This window comes from Capricornis sumatraensis, chromosome 13 (assembly GCF_032405125.1).
Source record: "Capricornis sumatraensis isolate serow.1 chromosome 13, serow.2, whole genome shotgun sequence".
NCBI classification, from domain to species: domain Eukaryota; kingdom Metazoa; phylum Chordata; class Mammalia; order Artiodactyla; family Bovidae; genus Capricornis; species Capricornis sumatraensis.
The window spans coordinates 59,137,185-59,158,028 of record NC_091081.1 but is presented as its reverse complement, the minus strand read 5'-3'; the positions used below and the strand labels follow the sequence as shown (position 1 = coordinate 59,158,028).

General features: G+C 36.4%; 1 protein-coding gene and 1 non-coding gene across 2 annotated transcripts in view; both read right to left on the bottom strand.

Moving 5' to 3' along the window:
* Nucleotides 1–20,844, bottom strand: part of EYA4 (EYA transcriptional coactivator and phosphatase 4) — a 91,497-nt gene that overhangs the window by 60,646 nt on the left and 10,007 nt on the right. The window contains exons 2-4 of the mRNA XM_068984957.1: nt 11,238–11,399; nt 9,379–9,447; nt 1,401–1,493 (exon numbers count right to left, since the gene is read on the bottom strand). Coding sequence (XP_068841058.1) covers nt 1,401–1,493; nt 9,379–9,447; nt 11,238–11,399 — 324 coding nt within the window. The remainder of the gene's footprint in view (nt 1–1,400; nt 1,494–9,378; nt 9,448–11,237; nt 11,400–20,844) is intronic.
* Nucleotides 10,515–10,586, bottom strand: TRNAC-ACA (transfer RNA cysteine (anticodon ACA)). Its single transcript has one exon. It is a non-coding gene; the product is annotated as a tRNA-Cys (tRNA).

Genomic DNA, 20,844 nt, shown 5'->3' with positions numbered 1-20,844 from the left:
TAATACAAATGCTAGGGTAAGTTAGTATCTTATCTCCTGAGCAGCAAGAGAATTGCTAGAAAGGTTGTGAATTAGGACACAAACTTCTCTATGCTGCTGCTGCTAAGTCGCTTCAGTCGTGTCCGACTCTGTGTGACCCCATAGACAGCAGTCTACCAGGCTCCTCCATCCCTGCGATTCTCCAGGCAAGAATACTGGAGTGGGTTGCCATTTCCTTTTCCAATGCACTCATGCATGCTAAGTCGCTTCAATCGTGTCTGACTCTGTGCAACCCCATGGGCAGCAGCCTACCATGAACAGAATGTCCACGGAATTCTCCAGGCAAGAGTACTGGAGTGGGTTGCCAGTTCCTTCTCCAAAGCTTCTCTATACAAAGTGTATAAATTATTGTATCTTTCTGTTTGGAGTACTAATATTTATGTGACTACATGGCAGCTGTTTCCAATCAGTGTGAACCAATGAAATGGGATCATCTGCATCTATAAGAATCAAATAGATGCTATAATGACATTAGAGTTAAAGGCTTTACCTCCACTCTTTTTACATGAGAAGCATACCCACATCAAATTCTTGTATGTGAGAATATGAATAAGTATAAAATACATTAGAGTAGCATAACAGAACCAATATTTAATATCATGAATACTTTTCTAGGTTTAATGTTCATCTTTCTGCTATATAAAATTCCTCCTCAGGTTAAAAAAAGTCTTCTCATCAGATAATCAACCAAACGAAATATTGTACTGGGGCAGGAGGGGGGGAGGATCTTTAAGTCAACTCAATGCGTGTCCTTGTTGCCCACCTGGGAGTTATCAGGTATTTATATTTAAAGAGGATTGATGTTTAAAGACACACTATTGTTCTCTTTGAAGCAATAGAGGGAAAGTCAGTGCTCTCAGAGGCTGTGTTCTAATGCGACCAGCATGTGCTCTCCTGCAGCCCATTAACCTTTAATACTTGTCACTCAGCTGCTTACACAGGAGGGTTTTTTTTAAACCCAGAGAGGAAACAAGGTTATTTAGAAGGAATCAAATGGATAGTTTTACATCTCGAATGTTGGAGAGAAGGCAGTTTTTAGTCATTTAAATGGGCAAGTTGAAGGTACAAAGTTGACTATTACAACCTAATAATTAAATCAAACACTATATATAAAATAATTATGAAAGAAGCGAGCTTTGCTTACTTCTAATAAGAAAGTCAGGGCATTGCTTGGTTGTCAACTGCAGATGCAGTAAAACAATTCCAAACGTTATTTCTAAAAACACATCATTTTATGATAATACGTTTTCCCAAAAGTAAATTTATTGCTGAATTTATAAAAATCCAAATTCTCAATTATTCACTAGGAGGACGACATGGACCACAATGTGTACAGAACAAGACACAGCTTAAGGCTTTACCTGACCCAGTAAAAGTGTCAAGCGCTCCATCTCCAGTCGTGGCTGTGGTTTCACTGCTGTTCAAAGGCTCTGTTTTGACTGCAAGGAGAGACACTACGTAGAAGAATAAGTACACGTGAGTTATATTTCTAACTTTATATCAAAGATGCTGACTGTTCAACTAGTGGCTTTTCTAGCTACCATGGGCATGCAAGAGAAAACTTGAGAAGTCGATGAGGAGAGTTTTGTTAATTTAGCTTCTGAATGGACATGCATTTATAGAGGATTTAATTTAAAAATCCTCTAAGCTGCTTCTCTCGAATCTGGCTTTTAAAGGCAGTTAACCTGACACAGTGAAACAGCAGTATACACGTATTTGCATTTTTAACTCACCTAAGCACACTCTGATATTATAGTCAAACGGTAGGAGAAAGGAATTATCAGTCAGTCTTTAGCACACTGAATCCAAATCATAACAGAGATTCACTGCTTATATTTTATTCTTCCCAAGAAGACATTAAAAGAAAAGACTGCTTAAGAACAATGGTGGCATATGCGTACACAGAAACCTGGGTGTGTATTCATATAGTGGGAGGAAAATCAGGCACTCAATAAATTTCTGCTCTACAAAAGACAAAAGAGCCATAAGGTATTGTTTTTTTTTTATTCTAATAGTATAATGATCTTTAATACATTATAGAGACAAGCATAGGAGATGGTTTTTACAGCAGGAAGTACAGCTTTTGAAAACTCTTTAATATATTATTTCTCCTTTGAGGTGGTATATCTTGGCAAAATCCTCATTGGCAATGATGTCGCCACTGAGGTACACAATACTGTCATTATTAGATGCAACGAGTTTGGCGGGGTCTGTGCAAAAGCCCCCACCCATTTTGTCACACCATATTTTCCCTTTGTGGGCAAAGCTCCATATATCACAGCAGCCAGGGAATACACTAAATTATTTTCTACTTGACACCTCTTATGTTTCCTAGTCATAAGTGGAATGATACAGTTAAAAACCTCAGAAGCAAGCAGAGAACTATAAAGAAAGCTGAAGACTAGCCAACTATGGACAAATACGGCCGAAAGAATAATGGGCTCAGAGCATACCCACCAACCAAGCAAGTCAGCAACGTTACTCTGTTAGAAAAGCAATTAATGATGGAGAAACATGCAGTAATGACTACGTTCCCTTTCCACATGAACAGAATCGGCTGCACCCTCCCTCAGTGAACTCTGGTGTGAATTTAGCATCCGTGATTTAACTATGTCATGAAGATTCGCTGGAAGATTCAAACTGCAAAGGTTGGAAAGAATCCAAACTCTAAACCATACTGCCTCACAGGCAGCACTAAGAATTCCTTTCATCTGTAGAGAGATGATCCAGAGCAGGGTTTAGAAAGGTGTAACAGCTACTCTCAATGATGCAGGGTCCTCATGTGACTTTTGACATATGACAGAAAGGAACCATCCAAAGCCTCCAGCAAAACTAAGGCAAGAGACAGTGTCTGAGAACCTCCAAATTCTAATTGTGGCTAAATTCCCATTTAAACATGTCTACATCTATAAATGACATTTGTAAAATAGGTTTACTAATACTAAAGGTAATCTATATTGCACTTGTGAACCACGGAGAGTGGAGCAAAACGTCTAAAAAAATTCCCAAGCTAGACATGAGGTTTTAGTTCTGTTACTTTGAATCCCAACTTTGAAGTCTGATTTCAGAAACTTAGTATTGGTGTTGATTAAAATCTCCTCAATTTGAAAATTTCAGGTGGTTAAAAAGAGAAGGAAGGAAAGCTAGAGAATGAATGCAACCAGGTTGCATTCATTATCCTGGAAACATTTCTCATTAAAATTTTAAAGGTCTGCTGTTAGTCAAAGACAAAGGAGGTTCATTTAACTGAAAAGAGGCATCTCTAGAAAGATTATAAAGAGAAGCATACACACCAAGATGTGTTCAGTGTACCAGAATGTAGGGATTTAAAATAATAGCTAAGTGGATGCTAACACTTGGAGGAAAACAGTGCACATTAATATAAACTTATTTTTCATATGTGGTTAAGAGTTGAATAATAGGGAAAAGGGGGAGAATTAATCATACTGCTACAGAAAATAACTTATGCTCACAGGAGGCCAGCATCAACAAACATCTCTTGCGTAAGATGCAAAGTTATTTTGATTTTTATAGAGAAAGTAAGTAATATTAAGTAATAATATTTTTTTCTCAGGGAAAGAAAACTTAGAAGTGAAATAGACATTATATGATTAGCTGATTTATTAAAGGTGGTAAAATACAAAGAAGTGTCTAAAAATGATAATCACAAAGTTTGACAACTGAAAGATATTTTCAGTAAAAGTCTGATTATATTTGAAATGTATTTCATTTTCTTTTGTCTTGCTTTTATTTCTACACTTTAAATGAGACATACCATATACTTTTCTAGAGGAAGGAAACTTTGTTAATTTAGTATATGCAAGGCACTATTAGAAAGATATTCATCAATGAAACAAGTCTAGTTCTATGCACCTATTTCCTAAAACTTCTAAAAAATCCTCATTCCAAAAGTTTATGGTGTATATTCACTGTCATATTCAAATTTTTTTTTTTTTACTGTATTCTATTTTTCTTAACACAGAAATTAAACAGGGCTTTTAACTTTTTTTCTGGACAATGTCTGATATGATTACAGTACAAGCTATAAAACAGAAATAATAATGTTCTATTGAAGAAAAGCATCTTCTTCATCACCTAAACTCAAACTTACAAAATAAACTTTGATTTAAAAAGCAGAAGTCATATTTTAGTCATTAGGTCATTAAGTCATATTTTAGTCATTAGGTTAGAGAGTTCTGTGGTTTTATTCTTCTACATGCTCCATATGTGTGAGTCAAGGGTTCATTTCCCAAAAGGTGAGATGAAAAAACTACATACATGTAGCATTTTATACAGAACCATTATTTCAAAAAATAATTGTATTGCCAGGCCCCCTCCACACTAGTTATCCACTTGCAACTTAGATGTTTTTCATAAAGCCAAATACTAAAAAAGAGTCAAAGTAATTTTATTATACTGATAAAATTTAATTTTATTTTTAACTTTCAAAAATAATTGATTTCTATGGACTAAATCAAAATTGCATGTGATTATTGTCAGGTGTCAGCTATGGCTACTGAATTATTGATTTTCTCTCTTTACATCCCAACCTCTTTCATAACCTCATGCAAGTACTTTCAAAGCAAACTTACTCTTGTTATCTCAGATTATCTTCAGAATTCAAGTACAAAATTAATATATATTAATTATTTTTAGGGGAAGTCTATTATCATAACTCAAGGCTCATGTTCATTTGTTACAATATAAGGCTTAATTAATCCTTGAAATAGAGGTGACCCAAGTAATTTACATTTCACATGTTATCCTCAGAAATCTGTGTTTAAACTGGACCACAAAATATTGCATAGCCACCTCTGATAATTTAGATTCAGGAAAGAATTTCAGGAAAAGTTAGTTCAGGAAGGATAAAATTTACAACTCAACAGGGGGGAAAGAAGTGTTGCCTACCAGTTTTATGATTTATGTTTTTCTAAATCAATTTTTTCATTTCAAAACCTACGAGCATCAAGTGTTTTTCATTTTAAATATCCATAAAGTATTTAGCTTTATAAAATGATCTGATGATGCTTACAATTTATAGCTTTCATTTCAAAAAGAAAATCTAAAAGAGCAGAGCCACAACAGTAGGTGGTTCTACTGCACAGACATATAATATTCAGAAACAAATTCATCCCATGTGAGTCAATCATCTATATACTAAAAATTCTAGGAGATCCTTTTCTATGCTATATAGATTTCAAATATGGAAAATACCATAAACCTGATCACAATGTCTGATCCTGGTTCCCCCAAATCTTCTCTTTGAAGTATTTTCTTAATCTCCATGTAGAATCAAATATTCCCTCCCTCTGCTGTACACCCACCTTGAACACATTATGCACTCATTATTTTCAGTTCTGTTTCCCCCTGCTAGACTTTTGGTCCCTTGATGGCCAGTATCATGTTCTATAGGTCACTGGGTTCCCATTTCCTAGCACAGAGCCTGGCATATAACAGGAACTTGATATATTTTACGTGAGAAAGTGAAAATTCACATTTTAGACCGTATCCTAGAACTTCCAATGAATCTAAGTATTTTGCATATAAAGTACAGCTAATTATGTATCTTAACACTATTAGGGAAATTAGAATCTTATATATGGAAGTAACTTTTCACATGATTGGCATGCATTTACGTACATTTATATGCAAACACACGAAGCATGACACATGAAGTAACATACATGAATCTATATTGGGATCAGCAAACTATACCTTACATGCCAAACCTACCTCATGGCTTGTTTTGTATAGCCTGTAAGCTAAGAATGATCTTACATTTTTAAATAGTTGAAAAATATCAAAGAGGAATAATATTTTGTGATATATGAAAATTCTATGAATTTCAAATTTCAGTGTTCACAGATCAAGTTTTATTTGAATACGGTCAAGCTCAGTTGTTTACATATTGTCTATGGCTGCTTTTGTGCAATGAAAGCAGAGCTGAGTTTCAACAGAGACCGTACGGCCTGCAAAGCTGAAAATATTTACTATTTGACTATTTACAGAAAAAGTTTGTTGACCACTGATCTATATGCCAAGGTATGACTATATTTACTCTGTTTTTATTGACAGTTCTTCATTTTAACAATTTATCAAGTGACAAAGATTTGAAAGGAAAATCTAGGTTCCAATGTAAATCTGCAGATGTTATTATATAATTAGGATTAGGGTGATGAACCCTTATAAATTAAGGAGTAATATAATATATTTATACAGCACCAAGGTAGTATGGTGGGATATTAAGGTGATAGGAGAAGGCAATGGCAACCCACTCCAGTACTCTTGCCTGGAAAATCCCACGGACGGAGGGGCCTGGTGGGCTGCCGTCCATGGGGTCGCTAGGAGTCGGACATGACTTAGCGACTTCACTTTCACCTTTCACTTTCATGCATTGGAGAAGGAAATGGCAACCCACTCCAGTGTTCTTGCCTGGAGAATCCCAGGAATGGGGGAGCCTGGGGGCTGCTGTCTATGGGGTCGCACAGTCGGACATGACTGAAGTGACTTAGCAGCAGCAGCATTGGTAGTCATAAAGACTATTAAAATAATCTTTTTGAAAATCTAGAGTTAATGGAAAGATTTTGAAAAGCCACTAAATTAGCTTTTGCCTTTTGTTTTATTACAATAATTTTATAAGGTAATCTAATTCCATCAGTAAAATCCAGAATTATAAATAAAATAGTTTACTCTCAATGGGAAATGTGCAGCAATGCTTAGCTATGTTACAAATACATGGCATAAAGTCATTAAAATTCTATTTCATATCATTATGCCACCAAGATATAATAAACTATATTATGTAATTAAAATTTATAAATAAATCATATTGACATTAATGATATATACAAATAAATTAAATTTATAAAGTATACATGTATAAATAAACAAATAAAACTATTTTATCATTAATAAAGTATACTTAACATTTAATTACTAAAAGTTTGCCTCTGTGGCCAGTTTACATGTTTTAAATGAAGAAAATGTATTATTTCACCAAACACTGGACAGTCTTTTAACACACTGCATGTTTCCATTTTCCCTAAAAACTGTTGCCTAATTATTAATTAATTATTAATTAAGGAAAAGGCATTATACTGATTTGTGTGTGTGCATGCTCAGTCGTATCTGACTCTTTGCAACCCCATGGACTGTAGCCTACCAGGCTCTTCTGTCCATGGAATTTTCCAGGCAAGAATACTGGAGTGGGTTGCTATTTCCTCCTCCAGGAGATTTTCACAACCCAGGGATCGAACCCATATGTCCTGTGTCTCCTGCATTGGCAGGCGGATTCTTTACCACTGAGCCACCTGGGAAGCTGGTTTATATTACCAAAAATTTACATACATTATATAATTTAAAACAAAAGCCTTGCCAGTGAAGTATTACTGGCTTCCTTTTATAAAAAAGAATTAAAACTCAGAGAGGTTAAGTAACTTGTCTAAGAAGACACAGCTGGTAAATACATTACCATGTTTCACATCCATAGTCCTCCTGACACAGAAATCCTTGTTTTTCCCATATGGTCACACAACTCTTAAACATTAATACAAAGAACCAAGAAAACTTGATGTTTTACACTTAGAAAAATGTTTCTGTTGGAAATTAGATGTAAATTACTAAATATTGATTATATATATTCACTATTGTAAAGTTGTATATGTTATGTTAATAGTTTAGAATAGAATAACAGCTAAGTACGATTTTAAAATCTTAAATGTTTATAAAAACATCAAAATTAGAATATTTTGTTACATGATAATTTAATGAAATTTAAATTTCAGAGTTGATAAATTAAGTTTTATTGGAACCTGACCACTCTTGTCCATTTTTGTAGTGCCTATGGCTACTTCTGAGGTACAATGATAGAGCTGCATAGATGAGACAGAGACAGCATAGTCTACAAAGCCTAAAACATTTCCTGTCTGGCTCTTTACAGGAAAAAACCCTTGAGTTATTATTAAGAGGAACTAAATTCTGGCAATATATTTTTTACATATTAAAAGTATGTTTTAAGTGTGGAATTGAAAAAAAAAGAAACTAAAATTATAAAAATTTAAATAATGGGCATAACGGAATTCTCTTCATTCACTGATTATATATCTAATTTAATCTACATACAGCAAGGTCCAGGCAAACTGTGGCTATTCCAGCTGCTTGCTTGTAATTCACATTTCTAACATGTCCTGAGCTCTTCTTCTTAATCCAAGAATTGGGTGATTCCACAGAAGCTTTATATGGTTTTAATTTTTAAATTTTGATAGTTTAACCTTTGGTTTTGGAGAAAGTGTATTATATTGGTGGTTGTTAAGTCACTAAGTCATGTCTGACTCTTTGTGACCCTATGGACTACAGCCCATTAAGCTTCCTCTGTCCATGGGATTCCCCAGGCAAGAATATTAGAGTAGAATGCCATTTCCTTCTCCAAGGGATCTTCCTGATCCAGGGATCAAACACATCTCTTGCATTGCAGGCAGATTCTTTACCAACTGAGCTGCCAGAGAAACCCATACTTATATCATATATATGTAAATAAAGGACTGTAGCTAACATCTATAGTTCAAAACATCTTAAGAGACAACTTACAATTTTAAAAATATAGCTTTCATTACTGGTAATTTTTTAAATGGTAAATTTTAAAAGTTAATATTACTTTAAGCATTTTAATTATAATGTTTATTAAAGTCTACAAAATAGAAAATATCTTTCTGCCATGCTATGAATTTAATTTATGAAAGTTTATAGGCTTGCCAGGTGGCTCTGTGGGTAAAGACTCCTCCTGCAATGCAGGAGACACAGGAGACATGGGTTTGGTCCCTGGGTCGGGAAGATCCCTGGTGGAGGAAATGGCAACCCATTCCAGTATTCTTGCCTGGAGCATCCCATTGACAGAGGAGCCTGAAGGGCTACAGTCCGCAGGGTCGCAAAGAGTCGGACACCACTGAGGCAACTGAACAAACACTCATAGGCTATGGAGACTGAATTTATACACAGGCACAATCTGCTTCAACTGCTCTCATTAATGCGACAGTTGTGCTGAATTCTTACTATTTAATAAATGGATAAGTAGTTAGAAAATTAATAGATGCAGCCTTTTGCGCAAAATTATGAAAAACCTAAGAAAAGAACACCACTGACCCAAGATTAGAATGCTAGTTGAAATGAAAAACATAGCCAACTGTTATCAATAAACAACTAAAAGGTGTCTTCATGTCTCCTTTTCTTTTTATGAGAACTGAATACAGAAAAGGGAGTGCAAACAGAAATAGCAACAGGAAGCAAACCAGAAGGGCAAATCCACACATCCAAACACATGCAGTGTACCATCATCTCTCATACTTGTTGCGGAGGAGGGGGTGTTGCAACTCAGCAACCAGTCTGCAGTGTTTAAAACAGTCATGTTGTCCCCTGAGAACAGGAACAGCATAGGGGTTCATTGTCGGAATGCCTGCTCAGTGTACGAGGACAGTCATCAGTTGCACTGATGCTTGTACTGCTTTCTGGCCCTCTTGCCAAAATTACAACTGCATGGCATGATTTTTGCATTTTAGTTTATCAGGTCTGTTTAGTTTAGTTAAATATATATATAACAATGATTAGTGACCTTCAAGGTCTGATTTCAGAGTGCATGGGGTTTTTAAAAAATCTATTATTTACATCCAAGTTAAGGTTTAAATATAAATGTTCTTACTCCACAAGTTATCACTTAACAATCCTATAAACTTGCAATCCTACAATTAATTAGCTGAAATTATAGATGCATGTTTAGAGACAGATAAACACTATAAACAGGGAAAATGTTAATTTACAAAGGGTTTTGGGTAAAAAAATTATTAAATACAGGCAAGTTGCAATCCACACAACTCTACAAAGAAAATTTTAGAGTTCACAGTTATTCTAAAATAAGTGTAAAGAGGTGTATAAATTTCATAAATTTAAAAGAAAATATGATGTGGCAAATGCTTTGCTAATATCTAATCTAATAACATGAATAGCTTATAAATTAAAATAATTTTCAAATAATTTTTCACTCATTAATGAAAACAACTAAATCTACAAAACTTCAAAAGAACTGTGAATAATTTAAAATGCAGTTTATATATGTGTATATATGTGCAGATATATGTATAGTGTTAGTCGCTCAGTTGTGTTTATTTCTTTGCAACCCTGTGGACTGTAGCTGCCAGCCTCCTCTGTCCATTGTGATTCTCCAGGCAAGAAGACTAGAGTGGATTGTCATTCCCTTCTCCAGGGGATCTTCCCCATCCAGGAATCAAACCCGGGTCTCCTGCATTGCAGGCAGATTCTTTACCATCTGAGCCACCAGGGAAGCCCATATATACGTATAAGCGAAGTTGCTCAGTCGTGTTGACTCTTTGCGACCCCATGGACTGCAGCCTACCACGCTCCTCTGTCCATGGGATTTTCCAGGCAATAGTACTGGAGTGGGTTGCCATTGCCTTCTCCAGAGGATCTTCCCAACCCAGGGATTGAACCTGGGTCTCCTGCATTGTAGGCAGATGCTTTACCATCTGAGCCACCAGGGAAGTCCATATATATGTATAGGCTTTCTCAGATCATATTTTCTTATAAGTTGAATGTATTTTATAATAGCAATAGGGTGGAATATTTTAAACAGTTGCTATTGTTGCCATATGCTGTGACATAATTACAAGCTAATCAAATGAGATGTCTGGAAAAAATTTCAATTTCTATTCTAAATGCATGTTAGGTATTTCTCTCTTTGAAAAGAAAATGCAGCAGATATGGACATTTTTCTATTTCTAAAATCATTTTTAAGAAAAATTTTGGAGCAGCCTTTCTCTTAAAATTCAAAATAAACCCTAAAACTAGCATAATTTCTTTTTTTTGGGGGGGGTGTTAAGATCAGAGCATAAATCCTTTGGACACATTATGTACATTTTAAAAAATATTTACAAGGGCAAATACAAAAAGAAAGCCTTGCTAAAAGCCTTTAAAATGTTGCTCAAGGCTATCTATTCTTTCTGAATATTTCCAGTTATAGAGGAGGAGCAAAAATATCAAGAAAATGAACAGAACAACAAATAATCCACTAAGTATATAATACTCTGGTGTTATTGCTAATGAGATATTTACTTATTAGCATACCTCTACCATGTAAAATTACAACAAACATTGCAATGTGATTCGGGGTATCTTCAGGATTGTACACTTACCTCCTGTCCCATTTGTGGTGACCGAAGTGCTGCTGAGATTAGTTTTCTCCAATTTGGAGCTTCCAGGAGTATCACCACCTCCAACAAGAGGATGAGGACTTGCTAGGTCCTGCATTTCCATAGACCTATTAGAGAGAAATTTGAAAATTTCAGCAGTGATTTCTTAATAAACTACATAAATCACTCTACTGAGCATGCATGTGATCTCACAATAACAGGAATTGAAACCTATGGCTAAGAATGTTTGGTTAACTAGGTGAACATGGCAGTCCATCAAAAATTAATAAATAAGTAAAGCTTCCATGATAGATTTGTTGGTTATTTGTAATAACTGGAAAAAAAAAAAAAAACCTCACATCTACAGGAAGAAATGAAGAGTGACAGAAAGGTAAATTTAAGTAAATACAGAGTGAACTGTCAGTTGATAATAGAAGGTAAAAGTAAAATATATGACAACTCCAGCATAAAAAATAGCTGCCAGGAGTGAGACTGGGCAGAGATGAACAGCAGAGCACAGAGAATTTTCAGAACAGTGAAAATAACTCTGTATGATATTGTAATGAAAAATGTTGTGTCATTATACAATATTCAAACCCACTGAATGTACAAAACCAAGAGCTAACCCCAAGGTAAACTACGTACAATGTAGGTTCATCCTCGGTAACAAATGCACCATCCTGGTGAGTGAAGCTGGAATGGTAACAGGAGACGTTACACATGTGTAGGGTAAGAAGTAGATGGGACGTCTTTGTACCTACTTCTCAATTTTGCTATAAATGTTAAACTGCTCTAAAAAATAAAGTCTTAGGAAAAATCAGATCAAAATTTTTGGTATGCAAATAAAGCTGTGATTAATGAGAAATGGTTGGTGGTGGTTTAGTAGCTAAGTCGAGTCTGATTCTTGCAACCCATGGACAGAAGAGCCAGACGGAGGAGTCCAAGAGATTCTCCAGGCAAGAATACTGGAGCGGGGTGCCATTTCCTTCTCCATTAGTGACAAATATACACCTTTTAACGGTTACATAAGAAAAGGAAAAGGATTTAAAATCTGATTCTAAGAACTATCTTCCCACCTTAAGAAAACTGAAAGAAAAGCAGTTGAACCCACAGTAAGTAGACGGGAAACAATAAAAAGCAAAAATCGCTGAAACAAAATCTATGAACAATATAGACAACTTACAAATCCAGAGTTTGATTATTAGAGATACTAAAGATATTAAAAATGGTATGAGAATATTATAAACATTATGCCAAATAATTCAATAGTTTAGATAAAATCAGACTTTCTAAAAAGAACACAAACTATAAAAACTGCTAACAACTTTTAAAAGCTGTCCTATAGCAAATTAAACTACAATTAAGTTGAATACATAATTAAACACTTGAAAACATCTCCAGGGCCAAATGATTTCATTAGTGAATACTAGCAGACATTTACGGAGAAAGCAATGGCACCCCACTCCAGTACTCTTGCCTGGAAAATCCCATGGACAGAGGAGCCTGGTAGGCTGCAGTCCATGGGGTCGCTACTAGTTGGACATGACTGAGCGACTTCACTTTCACTTTTCACTTCCATGCATTGGAGAAAGAACTGGCAACCCACTCCAGTGTTCTTGCCTGGAGAATCCCAGGAACGGGGGAGCCTGGTGGGCTGCCGTCTATGGGGTTGCACAGAGTCGGACACGACTGAAGCGACTTAGCAGCAGACATTTAAGGAAAAATAACAATAATATTTTTAAAATTTTTTGGAAAAAGTAGGAGTAACACTTTTTACTCTATTGTATGTAACGATAATTACTCTGATCCAAAATCTACCAAGAAATGCCAAGAAAAGAAAATTATGGATCTATATTTCTCATGATCATAGATGAAAATATAGTTTTGACATATTTGACATATTATTAAATAAAATCCAGTACTAAAAAGAATAATATATGATGACCAGGTGTGTTTAATCCTAAGAATTCAAACTGAGTTAACACCTGAAAATCAAAAAATTCAATTCAATATATTAACAGAATATGTTTTCAATGGGTATAAAAACCATTTCACAATATTCATCATCCATTCATACAACTCTCAGCAAACTAGGAAAAGAAACATTTTCTCCCATATGATAAAGATCATTCTTGAAAAATCTACATCTTTTATTATATTTAATGATGAAATACTGAGTTACTTCTCACAGGTTCACTAATGATGAACCTGTGTTTCATGCAGGTTCTGCATCACAGGCAGCTTCTTTACTGCTGAGCCACCTGGGAAGCCAATATGTTTTGTATATGCATATAATTATGAATTATATATATATTTATTGTATCTATGTATTGCTTATAGAAAAGATATGAAAAGGTAGAGATATCTTTTTGCCACTTCAACAAAACTTTATCAGCACTCTTTGTCAGTGGGAGAAAACAAGAATGAAGAAACAAAAGGAGTAAAGCTTAGAAAAGTGAAAAATGTTAATTCACAGAGCACATAATTGTTCATGTAAAAAATTCTGAGAAATCCACTAAAGAAAAACAAAACCCTATTAAAACTAATGAGTGAATTTATCAAAATTACAGGTACAAGGGTGATACTAATACTAAATAAAAATACAGACCAAAAATGTCTGAAACTTCAATGTCTCTCTAGTTCACATACTGAACTATCAAAACAGGAGGTTGGAAGCTGGGCTATTCACAGTCTCTCTTCAGCTCAACTCAACTCCAAGAAGAATCTGAATGCTCGGACCCTCACTTTCACTGGAAGCCAGAGCAAAGATTTAGACTTTTTGAGAAATACAACAAAACAAATATCGTACTTCAGTCTCTACTGGCTTTTTGGACATAATCTTCAGAAAATTACAAATACATAATGTTCAGAATACTATAAATATTTTGTACGTCATGTTCAGAATGACTTCTTGAGTCATAACGAGAAGCAGGACTATAGTACACATAACAGAGATAAAACACAGTAAAAAGAGGTAGACTTGCAAGTGACTTAGGTTTTGGAATGCACAAACCAAGATTTAAAACTATTTTATAGGTACAAAAAAATTATAGGAAAAGATATGCACACAAGGTATATACATATATATATATATATGCCATGTATATAAATACATATATGCATGGATACATATGTGTCATATATATTTTATGTGCATGCATGCATGCTAAGTCACTTCAGTTGTGTCTGACTCTTTGTAACCCTATGGACTGTAGCCCACCAGGCTCCTCTCTCCATGGGATTCTCCAAGCAAGAATACTGGAGTGGATTGCCATGCCCTCCTCCAGGGACCTTCCTGATCCAGGGATAGAACCTGTGTTTCATGCAGCTTCTGCATCACAGGTGGATTCTTTACTGCTGAGCCACCTGGGAAGCCCATATATTTTCTATATGCATATAATTATTAATTATATCTATAATATCATGTTTATTATGTCTATGTATTGCTTATAGAAAAGATATGAAAACATCAAGAAATACCCAAATGAAAGATCTAGAATGAAAATTATTAAATAGAAAGTAAATATTAAATTAAAACATAGTCTTTGGATGGACTTATAAAGATACTGCAAAAGAAATCAGTAAACCTGAAACTGAGCCAGTAGAAATTATCCAAACTGAAGCAGAGAGGAAAAAAAGAAAGTGAAGAAAAACTAAAAAGCCTCCTGATGAGGTGAAAGAGGAGAATGAAAAAGCTGGCTTAAAACTCAATATTCAAAAAACCAAGATCATGGCATTTGGTCCCATCACTTCATGGCAAATAGATGGGGGAAAAGTGGAAACAGTGGCAGACTTTATTTTCTTGGTTTCTGAAATCACTACAGATGATGACTGGAGCCATGAAATTAAGACACTTGCTCCTTAAAAGAAAGGCTATAACAAACCTAGATAGTGTATTAAAAAGCAGAGACATCACTTTGCCAACAAAGGTCCGTCTAGTCAAAGCTACGATTTTTCTAGTAGTCACATACCCATGTGAGAATTGAACTATAAAGAAAGCTGAGCACCAAAGAATTGGTGCTTTCGAATTGTGGTGCTGGAGAAGACTCTTGAGGGTCCCTTGGATTGCAAGGAGATCAAACCAGTCAATCCTAAAGGAAATCAGTCCTGAATATTCATTGGAAGGACTGATGCTAAAGCTGAAGCTCAATACCTGATACAAAGAGCCGACTCACTGGAAACAACCCAGATGCAGGGAAAGTTTGAGGGCAGGAGGAGTAGGGGCAACAAAGGATGAGATGGTTGGACGGAATCACTGACTCAATGGACATAAGTTTAAGCAAATTCTGTCAGTGAAGGAAAGACAGGAAGCCTGGCGTGCTGCAGTCCAGGGGGTCGTAAAGAGTTCGAGACAACTTAGCAACTGAATAACAACAAAAAATAAGTAACTTGTGGGATATTATCAGAAAGCAAGGAAGGGAATGAAACAGAATAATTTCAGAATAATGGCCAAATCTGATAATAAACAGCCACCCATAAAGCCTTGAAATACAACAAATGAGAAAAAGAAAGTCAAACCTTCAGTACATTATAGTCAAATTCTTAAGATAAAGGGAAAGCTTTATAGCAACCAGATAAAAAAGACACAGAGGAGAAGAGAATAGTGGGAACCTCCCAAAGTATCATAGATCTCACACTCCTGATAATGGGCTTCATTATAGTAAACAACTAATGCTTGTGATTTTATTTTCTCTGAATGAAACCAACATAAAGATTTTGAAAATTAATTTATTTATTTTAATTGGAGGATAATTACTTTTCAATATTGTGATGGTTTTGCCATTTTTCAGCTTGAATCGGCCATAGATACATATGTGACCCCCATCCTGAAGCCCCCTCCCAGCAAACAAATGAATGATTGCTTATAATGTGCGAAGTACTGTCTCAGGTGTTAGGATTGCTGAGTGGAGAAACTGTGGTCCTACCCTCAAGAAATTTATGATATACGTTTAAACCTATTTCTAAATGAGAAAGCAGTTCCTGTGCATAGAAAACAACAATATTTTAAGAGCCCACTGAGTGGAACAGACAGAAATCAGTGTGAAGTTAGAGAGTCTGGAAAATTTTCTCAGAACTTGTTAGCTGGGTTTTGATGAATTCAAAGTGGGGGTTCTAGGGTAAGCATCTGGTCAGTGGTATTACTGAAGCTGCAAGGTAGTGTGGTGGCTGACTGCCAACGTGAACGACATGAAAGAGGAAGCGAGGAAAATCAGTCAGGAATGAAAGGATGAAGCCCACATCACAGAGAGGAGCAGGAATATGTCCCTCCTGCAACGCAAAGCAAAAACTGCCTTTGTATCTTACATTCCAGTTTTTGGGAATCCAAAATGCAATTACCTGAATCTTTACAGTAAGTCCCCTTTGCTTGAATTCATATTCATGGGTTTGAGATGTCTTACAACTAACAGAGCTTTTAGAGAACAGGCAGGCATTATTGCCATCAATTATACCTTAAGAGTATTCCTGTGCTTTCTTTTGTATGTTAAACTTCTTTAACAGATTCTAAGTCTAATTTGTTTAGAAGTAATATATAAAATATAAAGTTTACCTTAGAGTGCAACAGCATAAAATTGATTACAGGCTATTTTTACTGAGTACATACTGTAAGACACAGCCAATGCTTGGTACTTCAAAAATACCCTGTTAATCTTTACATTAACACACTGATGTGCGTATTATATTCCATATTTTATAGATAAAGACACTGAGGCTCAAGAAGGATACACAGCGTGCCCAAGACCTTGCAGATAGAAAGTAGCAGCAGTAAAATTGGAACTCAAGTCTATTTGATGCCAGAGCCCAGGTTCTTCCTGTCACATTGTATGTTTCCCATTTTTTTAAAAGTGACTTTAATTCTTTCACATTGTGAAACCACTATCAGGAATGCTTATTTCTGCAATGAAACATTTTGAATGGTTTTCAAGAGTTATTAAACTCAATATAAGCATACACTCTGCCAAATCTACATTACCATATTTAAAGGTAATCCCTTTTTAAAAAGTACAGAGAACTATATTCAATATCCTGTTGTAAACCACAATGGAAAAGAATTTTTAAAAGAATGTACGTATGTGTGTATAAAGGTGCCTCCTTTTTCCTTCCAAGATACCATTTTCTACCCATGTCATAATGTCATGTGAATACTAGCATCTTTCTGGACAATAGGAAAAAAAAAAAGAACAATAAAACAAAAACGCTTTAAAAAAGAAAAGAAAAGAAAAGAAAAGAAAGAAGACTTGCCTGTCACATGAAGCTGTCTTCTTGGTTCTTGTCTGTATTATCTGTAGCATAGGTGGAATTTGTTTCTAGCTGACTTAAATATTCTCTTCAAAACCCAAGAAGAGTATGTTTTATATTTGTGCATTTAGAGTTTACTGTAACTCAGAAACCATGATTCCTTCTGCACAGACCCTAGTAATGAGTCATAGCCTATTTGTTTACAGGCTGAGATTCCATCAATTCTTCATGACCCAAGAAATGCAAAAGCATCCTAGACTTTCAAAGGCATTCCCTCTCATGGCAGCTTTTCTCTTGCACAAAGTGGACAGTATGTATGCAGGGCTCTGTGTCCAATGCTCTCAAGGTCTACTTGACCATCAGAATGCATTTATGGACAAGTGTTTATGGACAAGTCATGCTTTTCTCATGACTTCCTTTTTAAATGTTAAACAAACCTTTTCATTCTCCTTAGCTGAAAAAGGGCTTCCCTGATAGCTCAGATGGTAAAGAATCTGCCTGCAATGCGGGAGACCTGGGTTCAATCCCTGGGTTGGGAAGATTCCCTGGAGAAGGAAACAGTTACCCACTCCAGCATTCCCGCCAGGAAAATTCCATGGACTCTATAGTCCACGGGGTTGCAAAGAGTCAGACATGACTGAATGACTTACACTTCCCTAGCTGAAAAATTGTTCAGTTGCCCAGTTGTGTCCTATTCTTTGCGACTCCATGAAATGTAGCCCACCAGGCTCCTCTGTCCATGGGGATTCTCCATATGGAGAATACTGGAGTAGGTTGCCATGCCCTTTTCCAGGGAATCTTCCCAACCCAGGGATTGAATCCAGGTCTTCTGATTGCAGGTGGATTCTTTACCAGCTGAGCCAGCAGGAAAGCCCTCACTATCTCCTGGAGTTTACCCAAGTTCATGTTCATTGCTAAGTGATGCTGTCCAGGCATCTCATTCTCTGATATCCTTTTTTCTTTCTGCCTTCTATCTTTTCCAGCATCAGGGACTTTGCCAGTGAGTTGTCTGTTCACACCATATAACCAAAATACTGGAGTTTCAGCTTCAGCATCAGTCCTTCCAGTGAATATTCAGGGTTGACCCTCCCTTAGCATTGGCTGGTTTGATTTCCTTGCTGTCCAATGAACTTTCAGGAGTCTTCTCCAGTACCACAGTTCAAAGGCATCAATTCTTTGGCATTCTGCCTTCTTTACAGTCCAGCTCTCACAACCATATGTGACCAATGGGAAGACCATAGCCTTGACTATGCAGATCTTTGTTGGCAGAGTAACGTCTCTGCTTTTCAACACACCGTCTAGGTTTGTCATTGCTTTCCTGCCAAGAAGCAATCATCTTCTCATCTCATGGCTGCAGTCACCATCCGCAGTGATTTTGGAGCCCAAGAAGAGGAATTCTGTCACTATGTCCACCTTTTCCCCTTCTAATTGCCATGAAGTACTGGGGCCGGATGCCATGATCTTAGTTTTTTTTAAATATTTAGTCTTAAGCTGGCTCTTTCACTCTCCTCCTTTGCCCTCATCAATAAGTTCTTTAGTTCCTCTTCACCCTCTGCTTTAGAGTTGTCTCATCTGCATATCTGAGATGGCTGATGTTTCTTCCACCTATATTAGTTCTGGCTTGTAACTCATCCAGCCTGGCATTTCTCATGATGTGCTCAGCGTGACAAAAGACAGCCCTGTTGTACTCCTTTCTCAGTCTTGAACCAATCAGTTGTTTCATACAGGATTCTAACTGTTGCTTCTTGACCTGCACACAGGTTTCTCAGGAGAGAAATAAGATGGTCTGATATTCCCATCTCTCTAAGAGCTTTCCACAGTTTGTCATGATCCACACATTCAAAGGCTCTGGCACAGTCAATGAAACAGAGATCAATGTTTTTCTGAAATTTCCTTTCTTTCTCCATGATCCAGCAAATGTTGGCCATTTGATTTCTAGTTCTTCTTCCTTTTCTTAACCTAGCTTGGACAATCTGGAAGCTCTTGGTTCGCACAATGCTGAAGCCTAGCATGCAAGATTTTAAGCATGACCTTACTAGCACGGGAGATAAGTGTGACTGTCCAAGAGCTAGCACTTTCTTTGGTACTATCCTTCTTGGGAACTGGGATGAGCACTGACCTTTTCCAGTCCTGTGGCCACTGCTGGGTCTTCCAGATTTGTTGACATAATGAGTGCAAAACCTTGATGGCATCATCCTTTAGGGATCTGAATGGTTTTGCTGGAATTTCATTGCATCCTCTAGCTTTATTGAGAGCATTGCTTCTTAAGGCCCACTTGCCTTCGCACTCCAGAATATCTGGCTCTGGGTGACAAACCAGACGATAGTAGTGATCTGGTTTATTAACATCTTTTTTACCGTTCTTCCATGTATTCTTTCCATCTCATCTTGATCTCTTCAGTATCTAATAGGTCTCTACCATTTTATCCTTTATTGTGCCCATCTTTGGGCAGAATGCCCCCTTGATGTTTCCAATTTTTCTGAAAAGATCCCTAGTCTTTCCCCTTTTGTTGTTTTCTTCTATTATTAAGCACTGCTCATTAAAGAAGGCCTTCTTGTCTCTCCTAGCTATTCTTTGGAACTCTGCATTTCATTGGATATATCTTTCCCTCCTCCCTTGCTTTTTGCTTCTCTTTGTTCTTCCACTATTTGTAAAGCCTCCTCAGACAACCATTTTGCCTTCTTGCTTTTCATTTCCTTTGGGATGGTTTTGTTCACTGCCTCCTGTACAGTATTACGGACCTCTGTCCATAGTTCTTCAGGCACATTCTTAGATCTAGTCCCTTGAATCTATTTGTTACCTCTACTGTGAAGTTATACAGGATTTGATTGAAGTCATACCTGATTGGCCTACTGTTTTTCCCAGTTTTCTTTAGTCTGAGCCTGAATTTTGCTATGAGAAGCTGATGACTGAGTCACAGTCAGCTCCAGATCTTGTTTATGCTGACTGTATACAGCTTCTCCATCTTTGGCTACAAAGAATGTAATCGACTTGATTTTGGTATTGAAAAAATAGGAAGAACAAAATCAGCTTCTATTTTAATGAGACTGTAGGTTAGCGCAGGGGCTATTTTCTATTCATTGCTTTTCCTTCTACACTTAGAATTGTGCTGGATACATAGTGAGTGCTACGGATAAATAATGAAATAAGATGAAATGATTTGAATTACTTGGAGTCAAGTGTACTCTAGTTTAGCAAACACTGCTTGAGCATCCAGCAAGTTCCAGGGATGTATCTAGGAATCCAAAAGTATCTTTTGAGAGTTTGGAGGCCACTGGGAGAGAAAGCAGACAGGTGAAGGGAGATGGGAGTTAGCAGGGTGATGTCAATGTGTATGGAAGTTTTCATATGTGCATGTGCAATGTCAGAGCTC